At 39.8% G+C, this 18,933-nt stretch overlaps 1 protein-coding gene across 3 annotated transcripts in view; it reads right to left on the bottom strand.

The window, feature by feature from the left end:
- The window catches only part of SLC15A1 (solute carrier family 15 member 1), a 36,314-nt gene continuing 17,381 nt past the window's right edge, over positions 1 to 18,933 (bottom strand). For all 3 annotated transcript variants that reach the window (XM_086880833.1, XM_086880831.1, XM_086880832.1), the window contains exons 5-23: positions 17,196 to 17,315; positions 16,931 to 17,030; positions 16,581 to 16,671; positions 14,629 to 14,712; positions 13,504 to 13,586; positions 10,960 to 11,046; positions 9,866 to 9,955; positions 8,580 to 8,624; positions 8,449 to 8,478; positions 8,238 to 8,326; positions 7,154 to 7,235; positions 6,267 to 6,392; positions 4,843 to 4,992; positions 4,382 to 4,431; positions 3,639 to 3,749; positions 3,399 to 3,495; positions 2,809 to 2,955; positions 1,862 to 1,969; positions 1 to 879 (exon numbers count right to left, since the gene is read on the bottom strand). In XM_086880833.1, the coding sequence (XP_086736959.1) occupies positions 691 to 879; positions 1,862 to 1,969; positions 2,809 to 2,955; positions 3,399 to 3,495; positions 3,639 to 3,749; positions 4,382 to 4,431; positions 4,843 to 4,992; positions 6,267 to 6,392; positions 7,154 to 7,235; positions 8,238 to 8,326; positions 8,449 to 8,478; positions 8,580 to 8,624; positions 9,866 to 9,955; positions 10,960 to 11,046; positions 13,504 to 13,586; positions 14,629 to 14,712; positions 16,581 to 16,671; positions 16,931 to 17,030; positions 17,196 to 17,315 (1,879 nt within the window). In that variant the 3' untranslated portion in view covers positions 1 to 690. The remainder of the gene's footprint in view (positions 880 to 1,861; positions 1,970 to 2,808; positions 2,956 to 3,398; positions 3,496 to 3,638; positions 3,750 to 4,381; positions 4,432 to 4,842; positions 4,993 to 6,266; positions 6,393 to 7,153; positions 7,236 to 8,237; positions 8,327 to 8,448; positions 8,479 to 8,579; positions 8,625 to 9,865; positions 9,956 to 10,959; positions 11,047 to 13,503; positions 13,587 to 14,628; positions 14,713 to 16,580; positions 16,672 to 16,930; positions 17,031 to 17,195; positions 17,316 to 18,933) is intronic.

Below are 18,933 nucleotides of genomic sequence, written 5' to 3'. Positions count from 1 at the left end.
TTTTGTTATAACACAGGTTTTATTGCTCTTGCTTGTTCCAAAGGTCATTTGCCGTTATCAGTTTACCTGAGTGGACACTTCTAATATTAATTAAAGACATAACAGGAGTTAAATGGGTAGTGAACAGGCAGACAAGGCGTTATATTACAGCGCACATCCAGGTTACTTAGAACACAGACAATATTTTAATCTGATCACTTGCCAGAGCTTTGCTCCCATTATCTCTAAGGAAGTACAAAAGAATTTAAGGCACATGTGACCTGCTGCTTTCAAGTAACAGTGATGCTAGAGAGATCATGCAAAGAGCTTGGCTTCGATTGCTGTTCCTTGACAAGTCTTGTTTCTTTCACAATATAAAATTGAAATACAGTATAAAAATACATCTTTTCAAAGGGTCCAATAGTTCCAAGTCTAACTTCAATATTCTAATGCTATAATATTTATGATTGAGGTACATTAAGAGTGCAAATTCTGCTGGAGTTTCTTGAGGATATCACATTCAGTACAAGAGAGACTAATATTTTCCTATTGCTTCCCTAGTGAGGCTGCACTTTAAGTTAAAACAGTTTTGCTTAATGTCTCCCACAAGACACGTAATCCAGAAGTGTTATGACTGATACCCTGACTCCTCTGACTGCAAGAGAGTCAATGGGATTTCCATGATTTACAAACACCCCTTGGATACAGCGTTTACATTCGAGAATCAGCTTCTGCTGCCTTTTCATTGTCATCTTGATCCTTCTTCTCTTTTTCCTTTTCTTCCTCACTGAGCTGGGCTTCAATCTCATTCGGATCAATATAGGTATAAAAAGAAGCCATAATAGCAAAAATGATGCAAACTACCAACAGCAGGGCAGCGAACAGCACATACTCTGCCCACTGTAAAAAAAAAAAACAAACAGAATTTACCCACCAATATTCATTTGTCAAGAGTATTACACCATTTTAGTATTTTCAGGAAGTAAACTTAGAATAAGAAATTTGGTATACACAACAGGTATCATAGGGCTTAAAGGACTAAGTATTAATTAAGCATATAATGCATATTAAAGCAACTCAGAATTAAAGCTCTTTCAGCATTCCTCTCTATACTGAAAATACAAAAATTCTGTGAATGCTGAAAAATTCTGCAATCTCTTTTTCCCAGAAGAAATGGGAATTGCATGAAAGACTGAGAAGGAAACTCAGCCCCTTCCTTTTGGTCAGATAATCTCACTCTAACCCAGGCTTTTACTGATTCTGCTTCCACTTAGAAATTTTTACTGCTGATCTAGTGACCACAAATGTGGGCAGAGATCAAGACCAGAAACTCTACCTGAAAAGTCTCAACATCTCTGTTTCATGCTCTTTCTGATTTATTTTAGTTGAAACAGGGGACTACCAGAGCTATTTCAGAGAAAAGCTCCTCCTTCTCTCACAAAGCCATTTTAATTCCCTATGGAGCACCACTAATAAATAGAGAGTCTTGCAGAACTGTTCTTTACCAGGACAGCCACAGTTTCTATGCCCCAAAGAATAAGGTTTGAAACCAAGGGAGTCAGAAGGGGTACGACAAGGCTGTGGTGTGCAGGTGAAGCAATTAACAGAACTTTGGTAGGTTTTAATTCCATTCATGCAGAATTTCAGCTCGAAACTTCACAGACTTTCTACACCAAGAGAAGAAATTTACTGCTGAGATGCTAGAAACTGCTGCTTGCAAGAAAAGGAGCCTGTCAGCAAGAGTTAAGGATGGCAAACAACAGAAAAGTAGAAACCTTTGCTGAAAACCTGTTTGTATTACCTGCCATGGTTCCCCCCAGATTACAACTGCTTTCTCACAGTGTACCTACCATAAGAGCACACCTACTACAGGCATGCTTACCTGCTCTTTGATTGTGGATGCCCCTGTCACGATCAGGACAATTATGTTACCAACAGCCACAGTCAGCAGCCATCCTGCCTGCAGCACTGACTTCATGTTAGATGGGGCCTGTAGAGACAGACATTTAAGTTTTGGTGGTATCACTCATTTTCTGATACATTTACTGCATTCTTCACCTTACTGTTTTTCTCTGCAGGGAAGAAGATTTCATGGTTTGGTGGTTTTGGTGGTGACTGGGGCTTTTTGTTTATTTATTTTTTGACATTAAAAATTGCTAGAGAGCTAAACAGGTCTGGAGAAGGCTTTGAGGAGCAAGAAGCCTCTAGCACACTAACTATAACACCTTTTATTTTATACACACTAACAGTAACTAACAGGCATATTTTACACCTCAGGAACACATGGCACACATGACATGAAGAAATTGAGCGCATCACCTAGCAAACCACACCTCACAACATTTCCATCACTGCAGTTTCTAGATTCTGAATTAAGAAATACACACAGCTAATAAACTGGAGTCAGAAGACAAAGGAATTAAAAGTGTATAACTGAACACTAATAAAAGGCTAACAAAAAGGCTCTGTGGAGTAAACTGGTGTGGAGATAAAGTGCCAGTACTTCCTCATTTTATATGTGAGAGCTCTCCAGTTTGGTTTTACCGCAACAGAACTGTTGCACTTATTTTCAGTGGAAAGTCACATATGAGAAGAAAATTTGAGGACTGGTAGTCAAGTCTTCAAATTATATAATTCAGCAGAGCTTCATGGAGAACACCAAATCCTAGTGAAACAGGGCCAACTTGCATCAGCCTATACAAGCCTTCTAGGAGCTGTGAGGGACATAGCTGCTCAAAACAGCAGCACAAAACCACCACTTAACAGCAATACATCATGGAAGATCTTAACTTGCACCAAGATTCTGAACACAAGGAGAAGAATACCTACCTGTGAGTATGAAAACTCCAGCCCACTGACGGAGAACAGTACTTCTGCACATGTAAGAAGAAAATACTGAGGGATCTGCCAAGCCATATGGACTGTATTTGGTGCCACATCTTCAAAGTAATTTATGCTAAGTTTGTCTTTAACACACTGGAAATTCAAATACCATGTTAGGAACAATAATAATGAGTGTGCACAGTTAAGGCATTCTAAGCAGTTCTATAGTCATAGAGGAAGTTCAGTGTAAATAACAAATATTGCATATGAAGCACTGAATACCTAGTTATAAAGTATAGCTTTTTTACAGCAGGCTTCATGCAAATCTGTAGTGTCTAACAGGGCTAAAGATTTAAGGCCATTACTGGTGATCATGAATTCTTGCATTATGTTACTATCATAACCATCATTATTCTTATAGTTAACAACGACTTTATGTCCTGTTTAAGATACCAGAATTTTACCAAATATACTTAAAAACAAGAGGAAATAAAAGGATTAAAGAGGAGAGGAATAATTCTAAAAGTGTTTTTTTAAATTAAAGTATCAACATGGAAAGTAATTCTATATTCTCCATCCAAAAAGTGGCAACTCACATTATCAACTGAAATGGTATAGACACCACCATATCCAAATTTCTTTGAAAGAACTCCACAGTGGATCCCAGGTGCTGAAATACTAATGTTATATAACCTGAAAAAGAAAATACCCAAACCAACACTTCAGAGCATAGGTGCAGTCAATTGTGTGTATTAGATATTTTAAAAAGTTCCATGCTCTTTTCCCAAGGACAAGTATGTCTAGGAGATTAAATTAGGATAAAGGAAAGTGCTTACCAGTCTGGTTTTGAAACGTCACTGTAATTACTGACAGAAAGAGGATCCAGTTGTCCAAAATCTGTGTTATCCATAGAAATATTGACAGCAATATTTAAATTGTTTATGAACCTTTAAAATGGAAGAGTGATTAAAATGACACAAAACATGCGTAAGACAAAAAATACAGGCTTTACTTTTAATTATATATTGGCAGCACAAGTATCAAGTCTTCCCATTTAATGCCTTTCTTTTTTTCAATCAATTAACATTTTGGAAAGAATTCTAAATCTCCTAGAAACGTAGGTAATACAAAAAGCCAGCCAGACCCCCATCAACCCACTGTCTTAGCAGAACATCAAAAGTGAGCTGCTACTACACCCAGTGGGTAATGCATCTGCAAGTGGGAGATGTAGAAGAAAAGCAGAGAGGGGAGAAGTAGGAGGATGCCTCTTATTCAAGATTTAAAAGGAGGCATAGATATGTAATCCATGCTATTTGTCCAATAAAAAAAATCTAGGCACTGGAACAAAGCATACACTTCCAATTTTAGCTAAATTATATCCAAAGCATGCATGCAAGATAACTTCAGTAAATCATGACTCAGAAGTTATCCCATCCCCTAAAACATCAAAGGATGTGTCCAGCAAGAGGCGAGTTCCTATGGTATAGAAAGCTACACTTGAACAAGAAGAGTCCACCCAAAGACAGACTTAAAAGAGAGTCACACTACTGTCAAAATTTGGACACAAGAAAAACTGTACCTGACGAGACTTTTTCCTTTTGCTGGTTTTGATTTGATGTTGTCGTGTATCTGGTGGAAGAGCCCGTTATCAAAATATGTTTTTGTCATCAGAGAACAGCTTAAATATGCACTGTTACACAGCAGTGGGAATTAACAGAGGCTTCAGAGCAGGACTCCAGACTTTCCTCTTTAGGATCCTACTAGCACACACATCTACTAGAAAACACTGTATCACCAAACATCTAAGTCTCGGTGAAAGGGTAGTTTGTCAAGGTACATAATAAATTGGTAATTTTTTTCAAAGAACATCCTGGTACATCTCTGCAGCACACTAGTCTTACAGGTACAGCAGAGACAAGAAAAGACAGAAAACAAGATAAAGGAGAAAAGCTATCCAGAGTTTGTCCTGTTATCCTCACATACTCCACAAAGATAGTTGTCTAAACATTGATTTATATCTTAAGAAATAAGCAGACTTACCAAATTAGAATTGATGTCTGTTGGACCCCATTTAAATGCCAGTGTGTAGCGTTCTTCCTTTAGCAGCTCCAAAGGCTCAGTTTTATTTAGAGTTGAAGAATTTATATATAATGATTGCAGCTTAGAAGTCTCAAATGTCAAGTAGCCAGTCTACAAAGACAAATTGCCAATGGATTTCTGTGTAACTTCATATTTGTTTAGACTTTTGAGAGAATGTTATGGGCCCTTGAGAGGGTCAGAAGTTTACATGTTACTTCTGAAGTACCAGAGATGATGAACATCTCCTAACTTTCATTTTCAACCAGTTTTCTACATCAAGCGTTAATTCCATTTAATCATTAATTTTTATTACTTTAATTTGTTACACAAGCTTTAAAGTTACATGAGCTTCCTACAAGCATTATGGAATAGCGGTTGTATTTTCCTATTTCTTGCTCCAGATAAATCTTACCATAACCATAAGTAAAATTCTATTTACCCACAGATGTAGAACTAGCATTAAGATGCGATGCAGTATTTTTCAAAAAGCAGAAATGACATGTTTTAATCAACATAAAATACTTAAAACAATAATAAGCACATTGGTGCTACACTAAAATAGTCCCTTTATTTTATAGGATTATCAAAAGCACTTTATAATCCACATCTGGATGATAAAGTGTCTATAAGAGGGAATAGAGCATTCTATACCTTTCATTTTCAGGTATGTACCATGGTCACATCAATTCCCTATCATTATACAGTTTGGGTGCCTTTATCTTCTCCTTGCAGCTCTGTTTCCATGTGAGGAAATTTGGAGGAGGTTGGAATAGGACCTCTCCTCTTAAAGGGAAACAGAATTGCACGCTATCAGAAAACACACTTTCTAAGACCCCTTATCAAAAACATCCATCAGAGCCACCACATTTTGCTGTCAATAGAACTAGCAATGCTGTGCTGTATTAGAACCTGAAAAAGTTCTTTGGCAGCAAAATCTGAAGCCTAATCTGTGATGTAGCCACAGAAGGAGCTCCTTGTTTGGGTAAGCCATCTCTCACAGTAATAGCAGCAACTCGCTTGAGCTGTACATTTCCTGAAGGAAGGCTTTTAGGTAATGGAACCTTTTTAAGAGGAGTCGAATTTTCAGCTAGTTCCAGATCATTGTTAAGTTTATGAAAGTTTCTTGGAAAAAAACTACTCTTGTCAAAACAAAGTAGTAATACTTCAAATATCGACATAGTTACCATTTCTTAAATCATTGTGTTTTCAGTAACAATTCATTCCACAATACAAAAAGAAATCATTAAAATTATTAGAGTAAAAAAGTCCTAGAAAATAATCAATTTTGAACCATTAGTTAAGAATGACACTGACTTACACGATAAGATTTTTTTATAGCTTAATTAATTTAAATTATTTAAGATTTCACATCTGCCTTTACTTACTGCCTCATTAGGTGCTACAGTCACATTCTGAAGTTGAGGCTGGAACTGAACCGTTGCTGCAACAGCACCCAGATTTATTAATTTGATTTGAGTTTGCCCAGCTGCAGGGAAAACTGGATAGGTTTTCTACAGGACAGACAAAAAAAAGTAAAATCAGTGCCCTAGGTCACCTGGAAAAAAAAATTCTAATTACTGTAATCTTTATTATTTCATGTTGAAGATTAGCATTTGCCTGCTGATCTGTGATTGTCTGAAAGATGAAATTTGAATCAGGTTTTCTTACTAGTCTCACAAGTTGCCTTAGGAAAGAAGTCTCTCATCCACAACAGACACCTCTAGATAGCTGTTCAGATCTTGGGATGCAATGGATCACCACCCAGAGGTGTTGCCAATATCCCAGCTACAGGGGAAAGCTTCATCTTGTTCAGGCATGGCACCTCCTTTTGGGGCAAGGAAGGTTAGGGGAGACAAATTCTTCCTTCAACAAGTGTCATCTTTGCTCCTGCTGTGATGACACTTCCCAGACTGTCACACTTCACCTCCATTCTAAATATCATAAGAGGTCGAACATACAAAGCAGCCCTCTGGTAGGGCAAGCATCTGGTTTTCAGCTTTTAGTCTCAGTTTAAAGACTGAGATTGCTTTTAATGAATGATTTGTATTAACTGCCATGTGATGTTTTGCAGGGTGGTGTTTGTTGCTAGATAATTTTACTATACTACCCACAGTATTGCAGTATATTTCCCCTCCCTCTACTTATCTATGCCTATATGATTGGCTCCAAATTTAGGAGTCTTGGTTCATTTTTCCCTTAAACACACCTTTTTTTTTTTCCTGAATTAACAGCTAAATATTAATAGTAAATACTCGCACGTGGCTGAACTTACATCTATTTGAACTTGCACAAGGGCAGAAGCAACAAAAGCCATAGAGGCAAGGAACATCCCCACAGTCATCTTCTTCAGGGCCCTAGTACAACAAAAGACACGTGAGATTTAAAAGAAGTGCCAATTCAAAGCTTCAGCTGCTTGTTTTTTCTTTCCACTCTGGGAGACTCAAATGGCCAAACCAGAACATTATCACCATTTGAAGGGCTGATGTTATTACAGAAAGTGTTCTGCTAAGCTGGGTACCTCTCAACTCATAGTTACATTATCAGGAAATACATCTTTCCTGCAGCATCTTAATAACCTGTTACTCTGCATCTGCTGGGCTCAAACATTGTTTGACCATGATTATTAGGTTCCTGAAAAAAAAATCTGTTTTTGCAGGAAGAAAAAACCCAAATCCAATACAGCTGTTAGCTGTAAAACAAGAAAGAGATAAGAAGATAGATTTTAGATAGATAGAACCCTAGATTTTTCACAGCTCTACAGAAAAAGAGTATTGCACCTTAGCTCTCTGAAAATTGTTTCAAGAACTGTATTCTATTCTGCCTCTCCAAGCACTCTTGCAACTGCTAGCCATTTCATTACCAACATTGAAAAACAATGTGAAATGCCCCCCAAAGCTCCACCCAGAAGGATCCAGTGAGAGCCAGACTCCCAGCTGAGACTGAAAGGGAAACATCTTGTGTCTCAGTTGCTTTTAAGCCCAAAACATGACAAATGCTAAGGATCTAAGTTGCATTTCTACCTCTTATTCTTCAAGAAGGAGAGGGGGGTAGACATAGGTAATATGGAAAACAATCAAGATAATCTCTCCTGAAATCAAAAGATTTTGTCCTTAACTGAAAAACATTGTTTCTCTTCTATCAGATTCTCCTCTACCAGTCTGTGGTGCTTCTACATACCATTTGCAGTATTATGTGTTTTTTATATTTTAATTTCTTTAAAATATTAAACCATTTAAAATACACTTCTATTTCATCCTTAGTTGAATGCTTGCTCTTGTTACATAAGGCTGGAAGAGCCAGTTAAAGAAACCACTAAAATGAGCCTCTGTTGAAGTCAGATAATGACATAAACTTACGTAAAATTCAGCTTGCATTTCTTGATTAAAGGATAAACCAAAGAATCTACAACTGGGACCATTATAACAATCAGGATTGGATTCACAATCTGGGGAAGATAAACATGAGAAAAAAGTTAAGTCTTTTTCAAAGTGTTTTTTTAAAGTAAAGGGCAATATGTATATAATCTTTCAGAAGTACTTGAAATTGGTAGATAGAAAATTAATGTACCTGCATTTGGTCTGGTTGAATTTGAAAACCCTGGTGAAGAAAAAAAAGAAACCGTATTTAATATTGTGACACCAAATAAATGGGCCTGAAAAGTGTTAATTAAGAAAAAAAAATAATAAAAAGCAACCTACAAAATCTCCGTTCATTACTGCGGCTTGCAGTGTCCATCTTGACCCCTAAATAAGAGAAGAAAAATTAGTTGTCACAGTAAACCAATGTTCTAAAGCTCCTTATGAATTGTTTTCGTAAGTGTAGGGTTGGAAAGGCATGCAATATAACAAAAAGTAAATCTAACTTGCTATGGGAGTACTCTGCAATGTAAACCTTTGAACAAAGTGAGCCTCATGGCCCATTCCACTTCATTTACTTGTATTGTGAAATACAGCAGACAATAACTTAGATGCAGAAATCAGCTGGAGAGAGGGCAGGGCCATGCTGTGTGGGGCACTGCTGTGTGCTGGGCACAGAAGCCACCCCAGGGCCCCTGTGCTGCTGGCCTGAGCCCAAGCAGCCCACACATCCCACTCATCCATCCTTCCTTCACACAGCCAGGGCTTGACCTGCCTGGAGCCCTCAGCCCCAAAAACCTGCCTGTAGCTGGGATGAGTGGGGCAGACTTTAGGCCTGAGCCCAGCATGAGACAAGAAGGCTGCTGTTGCATCTTCAGCCACCCACGACAAGGCACTGTTGGAGATATTACCCATGGAATGAGTATTGAGCTCTGAATTTCATAGCAGAGCTGCCTAAGTGTCACAGGTCACATTGACAGCTAGAGCTCACAGGCACTGGACTGAAGCACTAGGATACAGGGAGTCTGGTCCAAACTTCCTACCATCTGACTTGGATAAGACTTTCAACCCCTGGTTCTCTCAAGCATCTTCCTATAATTCATACTTTAATGCTTAACTATGAATGCTGCTTTTGTGAGTCTTGAGCACCCAGTCACTAAGTGAATGGGAATTGCAGGCCTATACTTCTGCTTGAATGTGTGAGGTAGTTACAACAAGGTGTGAGCGATTAAGCAAACTGGCACCCAGATCATTTAAACCCTGGTTCTCCAGCTCATTTACACTAGGAGCCTAAATTTCATCTGACAACTGACAATTGAAGGAACATTGGCACTAAGAAAGCTTTAAATTACTGTATCATCCATCCCCCAAGTCCTATGCTGATACAAGATTTGGAGAGGCTTCAGTCACTGAATCTGTCCTGGCTATACGCAGATAAACTGAGTTTCTCCTGGCTGCAAATCATCTTGTACTGACATGACTCAGTGACTACCCTTTTGCAATAAAACCAGGATAATGAATTTGTTTTTCTCCACACTCCCATAGGCACCTTTTATGTCTGGTGACTTCAGAGTATGTAGACAGACATGGTACAACTGCAATTACCAAGCCAAACAATTTCTACTTACCTGCTGGTCAAAAACTGCCCAGAACATGGGGAGAGGGATGTAAAGGAAAAGCACCCTCAATACCATCTTTGTCTGAGCAATCAGTCGTTTCTGCAGAAAATAAAAATCACACAAGAGGAATTGGTTTAAAAAAGGAAGGGGGGGGGAAAAAAGGAGACAGTTTCAGACTGCTGCTATCATCACAGCAACAGACAAGGACCCATCATGTAATGTTTACCCACACATTAAACTTTGCATGCTGTGGGTACATCTGATGATCTCTGTTAAAATAGTACAAAGTCTGCTCGTGTGCGTGGGAAGGGCTGCTGATTAAAGGTGACTGATACCAGAGAGACTTGGGCCTCTTTGCATGTATACTGATGGCAACACGGGATTCAGCACTAATTGCCATGTTATTTTTCTAGGAAGGGGACACTTGAATGACAGGCAACTGAGCAATTTCACATACAAACGTAGCATACAGGCAAAAGGAAAATAAAGGTGACAGGCGAAGGTTTGTGCTGCCATTGGCAACAGGCCAGAGTGGATAGAAGGCAAGGGACGAGTTGAGAACGATGGGATACAAGGTTTTGAGAGTCATGATAAGAAATTGTACTGAGGCTGGAGGGGATGCAGTGTTTACCCACTTAAACTTAAATTCCAAAGCATAATTCTGATACTTCATACCAAGACAAGTATTATGGCCCTGTGCATTAACCATTAGAGGCAGCATCATTCCCCCTTTCCCCTCTGCAGCCATGAGATATAGGAAGTAGAGAAGGAAAGATAATGCTTGCTATTTTCCTAACAAAAAAACCGTAAATGTTTGTATTTGTTTGGCAAGGGAAAGTCTTTTTTTCATTTCTCTTGAATTTCCCTGGACAGCCTATGATGATTACACAGAGCACTGAGTCACACAGCTCTGCTTTCTCCCACAGCAGCTGAGGAGATAATCTGCAATGTCAGGAGAGCACTGAGGTTTGGCCAGATCAGCTACTGAATGATGGAACAGCCCAAAACTATTTGCTCAGTGCATGAGGCAGTGGATCAGAGCAGACAGAAAGAAGCTGAGGGTCAGGGGATGTCATGGCACAGGAGGGTCCCCCAGTACTTACATCATACTTCTCACTTGCCCAGTCCAGCCAGTGCTCTCTCTTGGGGAACTCCTTGCTGCGATGCCGAAACCTGTTTTTAATGGCAAACTGAGGAGAGACAGAATTATGTTTAATGGTGCTACAAACATTTGAAATGTAATAAATTTTTTTGTCATTAGAGAAGATGATCCTGGCTTCTCGTGTTCAGAGGGTGCTAAAGGTGACCTGACTTTGGTTAACCACTCCTATCATCTAGGGGAATGTTGTTTTTAAGGCCTCACACTGCGCATCCAGAAGAGCATGCACTTGGGGTTAGATGGACCAAACACCTCAGAGCAGTCTCTCCCAATGTGGATTGCTGTGAGGAGCTGGAATATCTGCCTTCTTCAGACTTATGTACAACAGTAAATAGAGTAGTGTCATATGCACAGGCTTGCAGAGCTGAATGGCTGTGGAAGTACATTTTACTATGAGAAGCTCCATCTTGTGGGTATGTCTCACACCTTGACACTGAATATGGGACAAATATGGTCCCAAAGAACTCCTAAGATTCTCTGCATGGAATAATATGCACAAGCTGGGCCTTAGGAGCAGCACTTTAAGCAATGGCCAAAGTCAGCTGCAAAGATTTTTTTTTGACAGTGCTTACAAAACAGGCAACAGGCTGAGCTGTATAAAGCTGGCAGATCCATAGGGATATGTTCATTTGGCACAGCCTGATTTTTTGGTAATGGGGGAGTGCCACAGCTTCCACCATATCTGACAGATCCAATCTCTGATGGCTCTAAAGATGGACACGCTGCTGGCCCAATTTGAGAGGCTGGTAACACCTCTGTGATGATACATGTAATAAGAAAATCAAAACAGTGCACATACAGTTGTTTTCCTCAGAGGTGCCATGTCAGTGCTGCCCGCACCGATACACTAGCTCGGCGTGGCCCCTGCCTTGCTGCCCCTAACTAACCATGCTGAGAGCGAAAAAGGGAGGGGAGGTGGCAGCAGCTTCTCCTTCCCAGCACCCCACATGAAGAGACATTAAATAGCACCAGCACCATGGCAGCTGCCAGTACGCGCACAATGGTGGCAGGACTTCCTGGCCAGAGAAGAAGCATGACAAGTGATTCCCCAAATCAGAATCTAGATGAGATCAACTTCTCATGAGATATGCAGGATCCTGCAACAATCTTTGAATTACTGGAACTTGTTGACAGTGGTACCTACAAGGAACGTTTTTCTTCTAGTCAGAGAAGAGACAGAAGTGAGGGCAGGAGGTGAAACAACATGGCAACACCAAGGTCAGTGGAGAAGAAAGAGAAGGAGGAAGTACTTCAAGCATTGGAGCCAAGATTCCCCTGCAAGCCATGGTGAGGACTGTGGTAAAGCAAACTGAAATCCACAGGGGATGCAGAGATCCACTCGCAGCCCATGGGGAAAGAGCCGCCAGAGCGGGTGAACGTTAGAGAAAGCTGAGGTCTAGTGGGAGATCTGAAAAGAGAGAGAGAGCCCCTGGCTCCCAGAGATAGAAAGAGAGAGCTCTTGATTCCAAACTGGAACAGCCTGTCCTTAAAAGACTGCACCCCGTGAATGAGCAACCCATGCCACAGCAATTTTGGGATGACTGTTTGCCTGTGGGAGGGACCCCACAGCATAGCAGAAAAAAGACCCCTCTCTGAGTGAATAGAAAAAGATCTCAAATGATAAAATGACCAAGTCCTCCTGCACTGCCACAGAGAAGGAGAGAGGGGCTAGGGGTGAAAAAATGGGTTTTATAATCTTATCTTTGCTTCCTGTTGTCCTCCTCTGACTCTGTTGATAGTAAATTTATTTTATACCTATAGATTTGAACTGGTTTTGGCCTTGGAGTGGATTTTTTTCCCAGTCCTTTTCTCAAGTCATGAGCCCTTCATTGATCTTTATCCCTCTCCTTTGCCCAACTGTACCCAAAAAAGCTAAGCAAACTACTCTCATGGGTGCCTGGCGTTTGGCCAATGCCAAACTACAGTGGAGAATGAAGAAACTCGTACATGAATAAATATGATCTCAAAGTTGAGGCACTGCAACGTTGGGACATGCTGTGTGATTCATGTAGATTCCACTCCTTCCCTTGCAGGATCACACTGATGTGCAGCTCCCTGAACTTCCTTAATACAGTGGGGATCAATAAACCTCTACATTGTAAATAACATTCTTTTAATTAGTAATAAGGTTTTGTTGATAAGATGTACTAGTAGCTCTGCTCTTGACTCAGCTTAAGGCATGCTTGTCTCTTTCTGCATAAAGGTGCACAAATGCGGAAGGAATGATTCCCAAAAGTTGGGATAAGCTTTTACATAACACAGATACCTTATTTTGTTTCTATATAGATTCTGTATAAATCCACATAAAAATCAAGATATGCATAAAAAGACAGTTGAAATCTGGAGGTGTCAGTAAGAAGCCTTCTGTAATAAAGTAAAATACTTCAAAAAATTTCCTCGTATTAAGACAGATTTCTGATTTAGGCACATTTACAGAACAGTTTTAAGAATTGCTGCCAGGGGTTTGGGGAATGTAAGCAGTACTTACTCCAACACATTTGGAAACTTCAAGCATTATATTTCCTTGTGGTTTAACTTTCTTGTACATTTTGCTTCCAATTATGAACACAACTACAATATGCAAACAGAAACCAAAAGCAACTCAGGATTAAATTAAAATAGTGGCAAATAATTTGGTATGGAAACTAAGTCAAGGAGTTAATCAGGGTGGGAATAAGGCTCCTAAGAAGCAACACAACTTTCTATTCACATGCTATCATACAGTAAGAACAATCAAATCAATACCAGCAGACTGCTTCTATTCAAGACAAAAAACTAAATCTGGAAACTCTTACTTACTCTTACAGTAAGTGCTCAGTGGGAGGTTAGTTTGAGTGAGGGGCGGTCAAAAGAAAGGCAATTTAGGACCTTGACTCTGGACTTGCTGTAGGGGCTTTGTTTCAGGAGTTCAGGATGCTACAGCTCACATCATGCAGGCTCTGCCTGAACTGCAGGACTCACCAAGGTGTCCTCTGCTCCCAGGCCCAGGCACATTGCTCAGCCTCATCATCCCACATGCAGGGCAGGACACAGGAAAACCCCACAGCCCCCATCCAACCTGGGCTGGGCTCATGGGCAAGGCTCCCTGGTAGCCAGGTGGGCTCAAAGGACAAGGACCATGAGGGATACTGTAATACCTAATGTCACCCCCTGTTTCTTGGTCAACAATGCAAGTGCTTGGGAAGTACTGACATATCAAGTATGGGATTTCTCCAGTGCAGGGACAATTACCTCATACAGTTTACAAACCTGGACTGGAGATACTGTCCAAAACACACATTTTCTGAGAATTCTTACCCCACATTCAAAAGATCTATTTGTACACACCAGTAATCCAAGACACATAGGCAGTAATTTACATAATGTACAGAATTCAAAGATATAATCATATCTCACCCCCGCCCCATCTGACACTCCTTGTAAATCAATCTCTTCTGTAAAAGTGTGTACTTTGGATTAATCCCACCCACCCAAGAAAAAAATTTAAGTCAAAAATTGCAGAAATGATCAGGTACTAGACGTCAATACCTGGAGATTTCTATCACATTTTCATTATTCTGAGATGGCTATCATCTAATTACCAAGGCAACAGGATGGCAAGAGATTCACCTACCCAAGGCAACAGCCATGAGGATAGCAGGGACTCCAAAAGCGAGCGGGTAACATTCCTGTTTGGCATGAATGCCACACTCTGAAGCTGAAATGAAAAGTAGCATCAAATAAAAGTCCCAGTCAGCACTGCTGATGTTTTCCACATGGTTTCTGTTCTTTGCATTCACTGTTAACTCACGGGGGAACAACAAACCTCTCTGCTGACATCCTCGGAGTGTAGAATCAGTATCCAACTTATCTTTTATTATAGGAAAGGGGAATTATGTGTCACAGAAGGGTTTGGGTTGGAAGGGACCTCAGGGGAATCATCCAGGCCAATGCTCTGCTCAACTAGGGCTACCTGGAAGCAGCTGTCTAGGACTGTGTCCAGATGGCTTTTGAGTGTCTCCACAGATGGAGACTCCACAACCTCTCTGGGCAACCTGTTCCATTTCTTGGTCACCCTCAGAATGAAGAAGCGTTTCCTGATGTTCAGAGGGAGCCTGTGTTTCAGTTTGTGTCCATTGTCTCTTGATCTGACACTGGATACCACTGAGGAAAGCCTAACTCCGTCCTCTTCACACTTTCTCATCAGGTATTTTTATCCTTTGATAATATGTCCCCTTTTCCTTCTCCAGGCCAAACAGTCTTATGCCTCTCAGGATATTCTCACAGGAAATTTACATCTAGTTTTACACTGAGACATGAAGAATTACACTAGAAGGGTCAAAAATGTGTCTTTAGTGAGAAAGGAACTAGACTACAGAAGTTTTGGGCCAAGTTCATAAAGATTCTAGTAATGTAGGTCCAACTTGTTGAAAAAAAATCCCAAACACCAGTCCACTCCCCTCCTTGGTGTTAGTCATAGATTTGACTCTATTGACTTTAAGGACACATCCTTGAGGGATGCTCTGAGTACAAACATAGCTACTTGCAGTATAAAATAAAAGACTAAACAAAATTATTACATTCTTTACCATACTTCTTCTAAGAGGAGTATTAAAGAGTATGGTTTGGAAAATAATGTTAGCTTGCAGATAATTCATGTCTTGATTTAGTTGTGTTTGTCTTTTGTTTAACCTTTACAGGATATAACAGTTTATCACTTCCCTCACCTCACTTTGTCATTTTTTTTCCCCAAGGTATTTTTCACCCTGAATCAGCAAGGAAGTAAACCACATGCTGCGCCTTATGCGTCTCTACTTCCTGTTTTGGGAAAGGGTAGAATTTTTCATTACACAAACATCTAAAACTCTTCTACAGAGTCTTTTCCAGTCAAGAAATCTAAAGGCCAGAAGTTCAGCCCAGTGCTTTGGGTTATTCCAGAATTCACATGCTGTTTCCTTGCTTTTGACTAAAGCAGCCTTCTGAAACTGCTGGCAAATGCCTCCACACAGCACCATCTATGCAAGCTTGCCACAGAAATCCATTTGCATGTAGGTTAGCAAATTGCTGGGTTTTGTTTAGGATCATGCTATTCTTTACAAGCAAAAGAGAACATAACTTTCTCATTTAACAATATGAAAAAATATTTACTTTCTTACATAGATTAATAAATTCCTGCATGCATAGATTATTCTGTACTTAGCATGGGCACCCTTCCAGAGAAGAAGGCTCTCTCTCCTTCCTTTCTCAGGAAGGAATACAATTCTTTCTAGTGTGATAGTTTTAAAAGTATTGGAAGAAGTGACACATTTGTACCTTTGTGGAATTAAAACGTGCATTAGGCATGCAAACTGCTACTTCCAGCATGTCTTTTCAGATCTAGTACTTCTGATCCTAAAGGCAATTGTGGTTTTCAACTGGCTTGTTTTTGAGAGTACCTCATCTCTGAGAAGACAGATGATACACAGAAGACTATTTGCTAGATAACTCCAATGTGTCAGAGAACAGAACTTTAAATTAACTAACTGGACTGCAATCCAACCCTCCTTTTCTGGTGTTCAACAATTGTCAACAAACATGTGACCTTACCTCTGATAGTTGGAGTGACTAGAGTAGATAAGAGACTTCCAGCATTAATGGACAAATAAAAAAGAGAGAAGAAGGTACTTCTTTGCTTTTCCTACAGTAAAAACAGAAAGATGTTTAGAAAAGTTTTGCCACAACCGCATTGATGAGCCTGAATAAAAAAATCAGCACCTCTGGTTCAAAGTTCAAGACAAATAATTAACTAGCTCCTTCTTCAGCTCCTCAGGAAAACCCTGCAGTAATGCACCTGTCTAAACATGTATATTATTAGAATAATAGTCAATTTCATTAGAATAATAGTAAAACATTAGATAGAGTATCTGTATAACTGAAAATCTGAAAGACATTGTTACCTGATCATCTTCAAATTGATCTCCACCAAATGCTGACACACAAGGTTTGATCCCACCAGTACCGAGGGCAATAAGGATTAAGCCAATCATGGACAGAGCACTGGAACAAGGGGGAAAATAAAAAAAAAAAAATTGTGTTAGTTCTTAAAGCATACATAATAGACTGGTCGAAAGAGAGTTGAAATTCAAGTAGCATAAATTTAAGTTGTCTCATCCTCCACCAGCCTGGGAAAAAAAAAAGAGAAATGTGTACAAGGTAACTCACACATTCACTGCTATATGATCAGGAGAGCCATCCTGGTTCTGATCCGTCAGGTCACTTATGGAGCCCACAGACAGCACTACCTGCCCAATCGCATAAACAATGGACAGGTAGAGAATGGTCCTGTTGTCAAGAGAGGAGATACATTTCCTTAGACATGCTAACACAATTATACACAGATAATTACACAGCTAATGCAGACTTTTGCTTACTTTAAGAATTCCTGGTAATGAAAAAAGACTAACAGATACAAGTTATGAACTGAACTTGTCAGAAGCTACTGTAAAAATCTGGCCACACGCCACTGGCACAATATTTCTATTCTTTTTATTATTATTATTATTTTTCTAGGTAGCCTTTAGAGCCTTTAAGTCTTGCTTTAGGTAGCAAGTCAAGATAACAAGTGGATTCTATGGGTATCACCAGGTCACAGGAAATAAATATCATCAGTGGTTGCCTTTTTAATGACCAACTCAGGAATGTCGTTTTAATATTTTTTATATGCTGAATGGACTGCTCTGCAACACTGAAATCTGAAATTTACACTGATTTAAGTATCATTAAACATTCACTGTTATTTTATATTTCCATTGCAGGGGTAAAGAAAAAAGAAAAATCAAAAATCTGCTTCAAACACAGAAAATCCCCTGAAATACTTTGTGAACCAGAACACTATACCACCGCCCTCTTGGCTGTAAGCATATCAACATTTTTATGCTCAGATCTGAATGAGAGCAACAGCAAAGAGTGCAGGCTGCAAGCTTTCAGCCTGACTTCCTCTGCCAGGAGGTGCCTAGGATGACAGTATGCATAATTACCAGCACCCCCCACCCCAGCTTTAGGGTCCAGTCCTCTTTTCTGTAAGTAAAAACGTGTTCTATTTTGACTTTGTTGGACCTTAAGTATACAGCTGTAGTTTAACCCATGTTCACTTGTGTCCTTGGGTGGGGCTCTGTTCAATAGGCACGGACAGAGGTCTCCAGTTTGGAGGAAAATCAGGAGAAACACAATGCAATGTTGTGAAATTATTTAAAAACCCTGTTTCCAGGAGTAGTCCCAAACCCAGTGCAAGGCCTGATAATGAAGGACAATTCTCAAAGACCTAGAACAATCCAACTATTTGACATAGGCAAGAGATCCTCAAAGCAAGCTTGGAGCAGCACCCTGACACAAGAGGCACATTGACCAAATTCCCCTCACTTTAAAACAAGGTTTCTCTGACTTAAAATTGCCCTCACCTGTAGCAGAGTAAAAAAAAAAAAAAAAAATCAATAAAGTGGGGCAATGAGGTGCTGTTTAATGGTATTTAATAGACACAGATTAATAGGGTTTTTTTAATAATGCTTCCGTGAAGTTACTTTAATTACCTGATAACCTGGGAAAAACTTCCCTATTGAAGTTGAACCTGAACTGATCAGGAGAGAAACTTCTGGGTTTTATTTGTGAGGCTTATAAACACACTGCAAAGACTTACATAATTGGCACTGCACTGTTGGCACACAATTAAAAAAGTAACTGTGATTTCTGTACTATTTTCCCCAAGAAATTCACATAGAATGATATGTGAGCAGGTCCCACCATGCTCCTTGACAGACATTGCACAAAGAACATGGACTGTGGAAGAATGGAGTCTCTCCTTTCAGAGTGCTTAACGGTGCTTGGGTAACCTCCTCTTCCTCTTGTCGTCAAGGATTTTTTAAAAATTCTTGTTTAAGCCTTCCTTGTGTCTCCTTGCTGCATT

This window comes from Cyanistes caeruleus, chromosome 3 (genome assembly GCF_971803275.1).
Source record: "Cyanistes caeruleus chromosome 3, bCyaCae1.hap1.1, whole genome shotgun sequence".
In the NCBI taxonomy this organism is placed as follows: Eukaryota; Metazoa; Chordata; class Aves; order Passeriformes; family Paridae; genus Cyanistes; species Cyanistes caeruleus.
The sequence above is the reverse complement of the archived record's forward strand: the minus strand, read 5'-3'. Positions and strand labels throughout refer to the sequence as shown.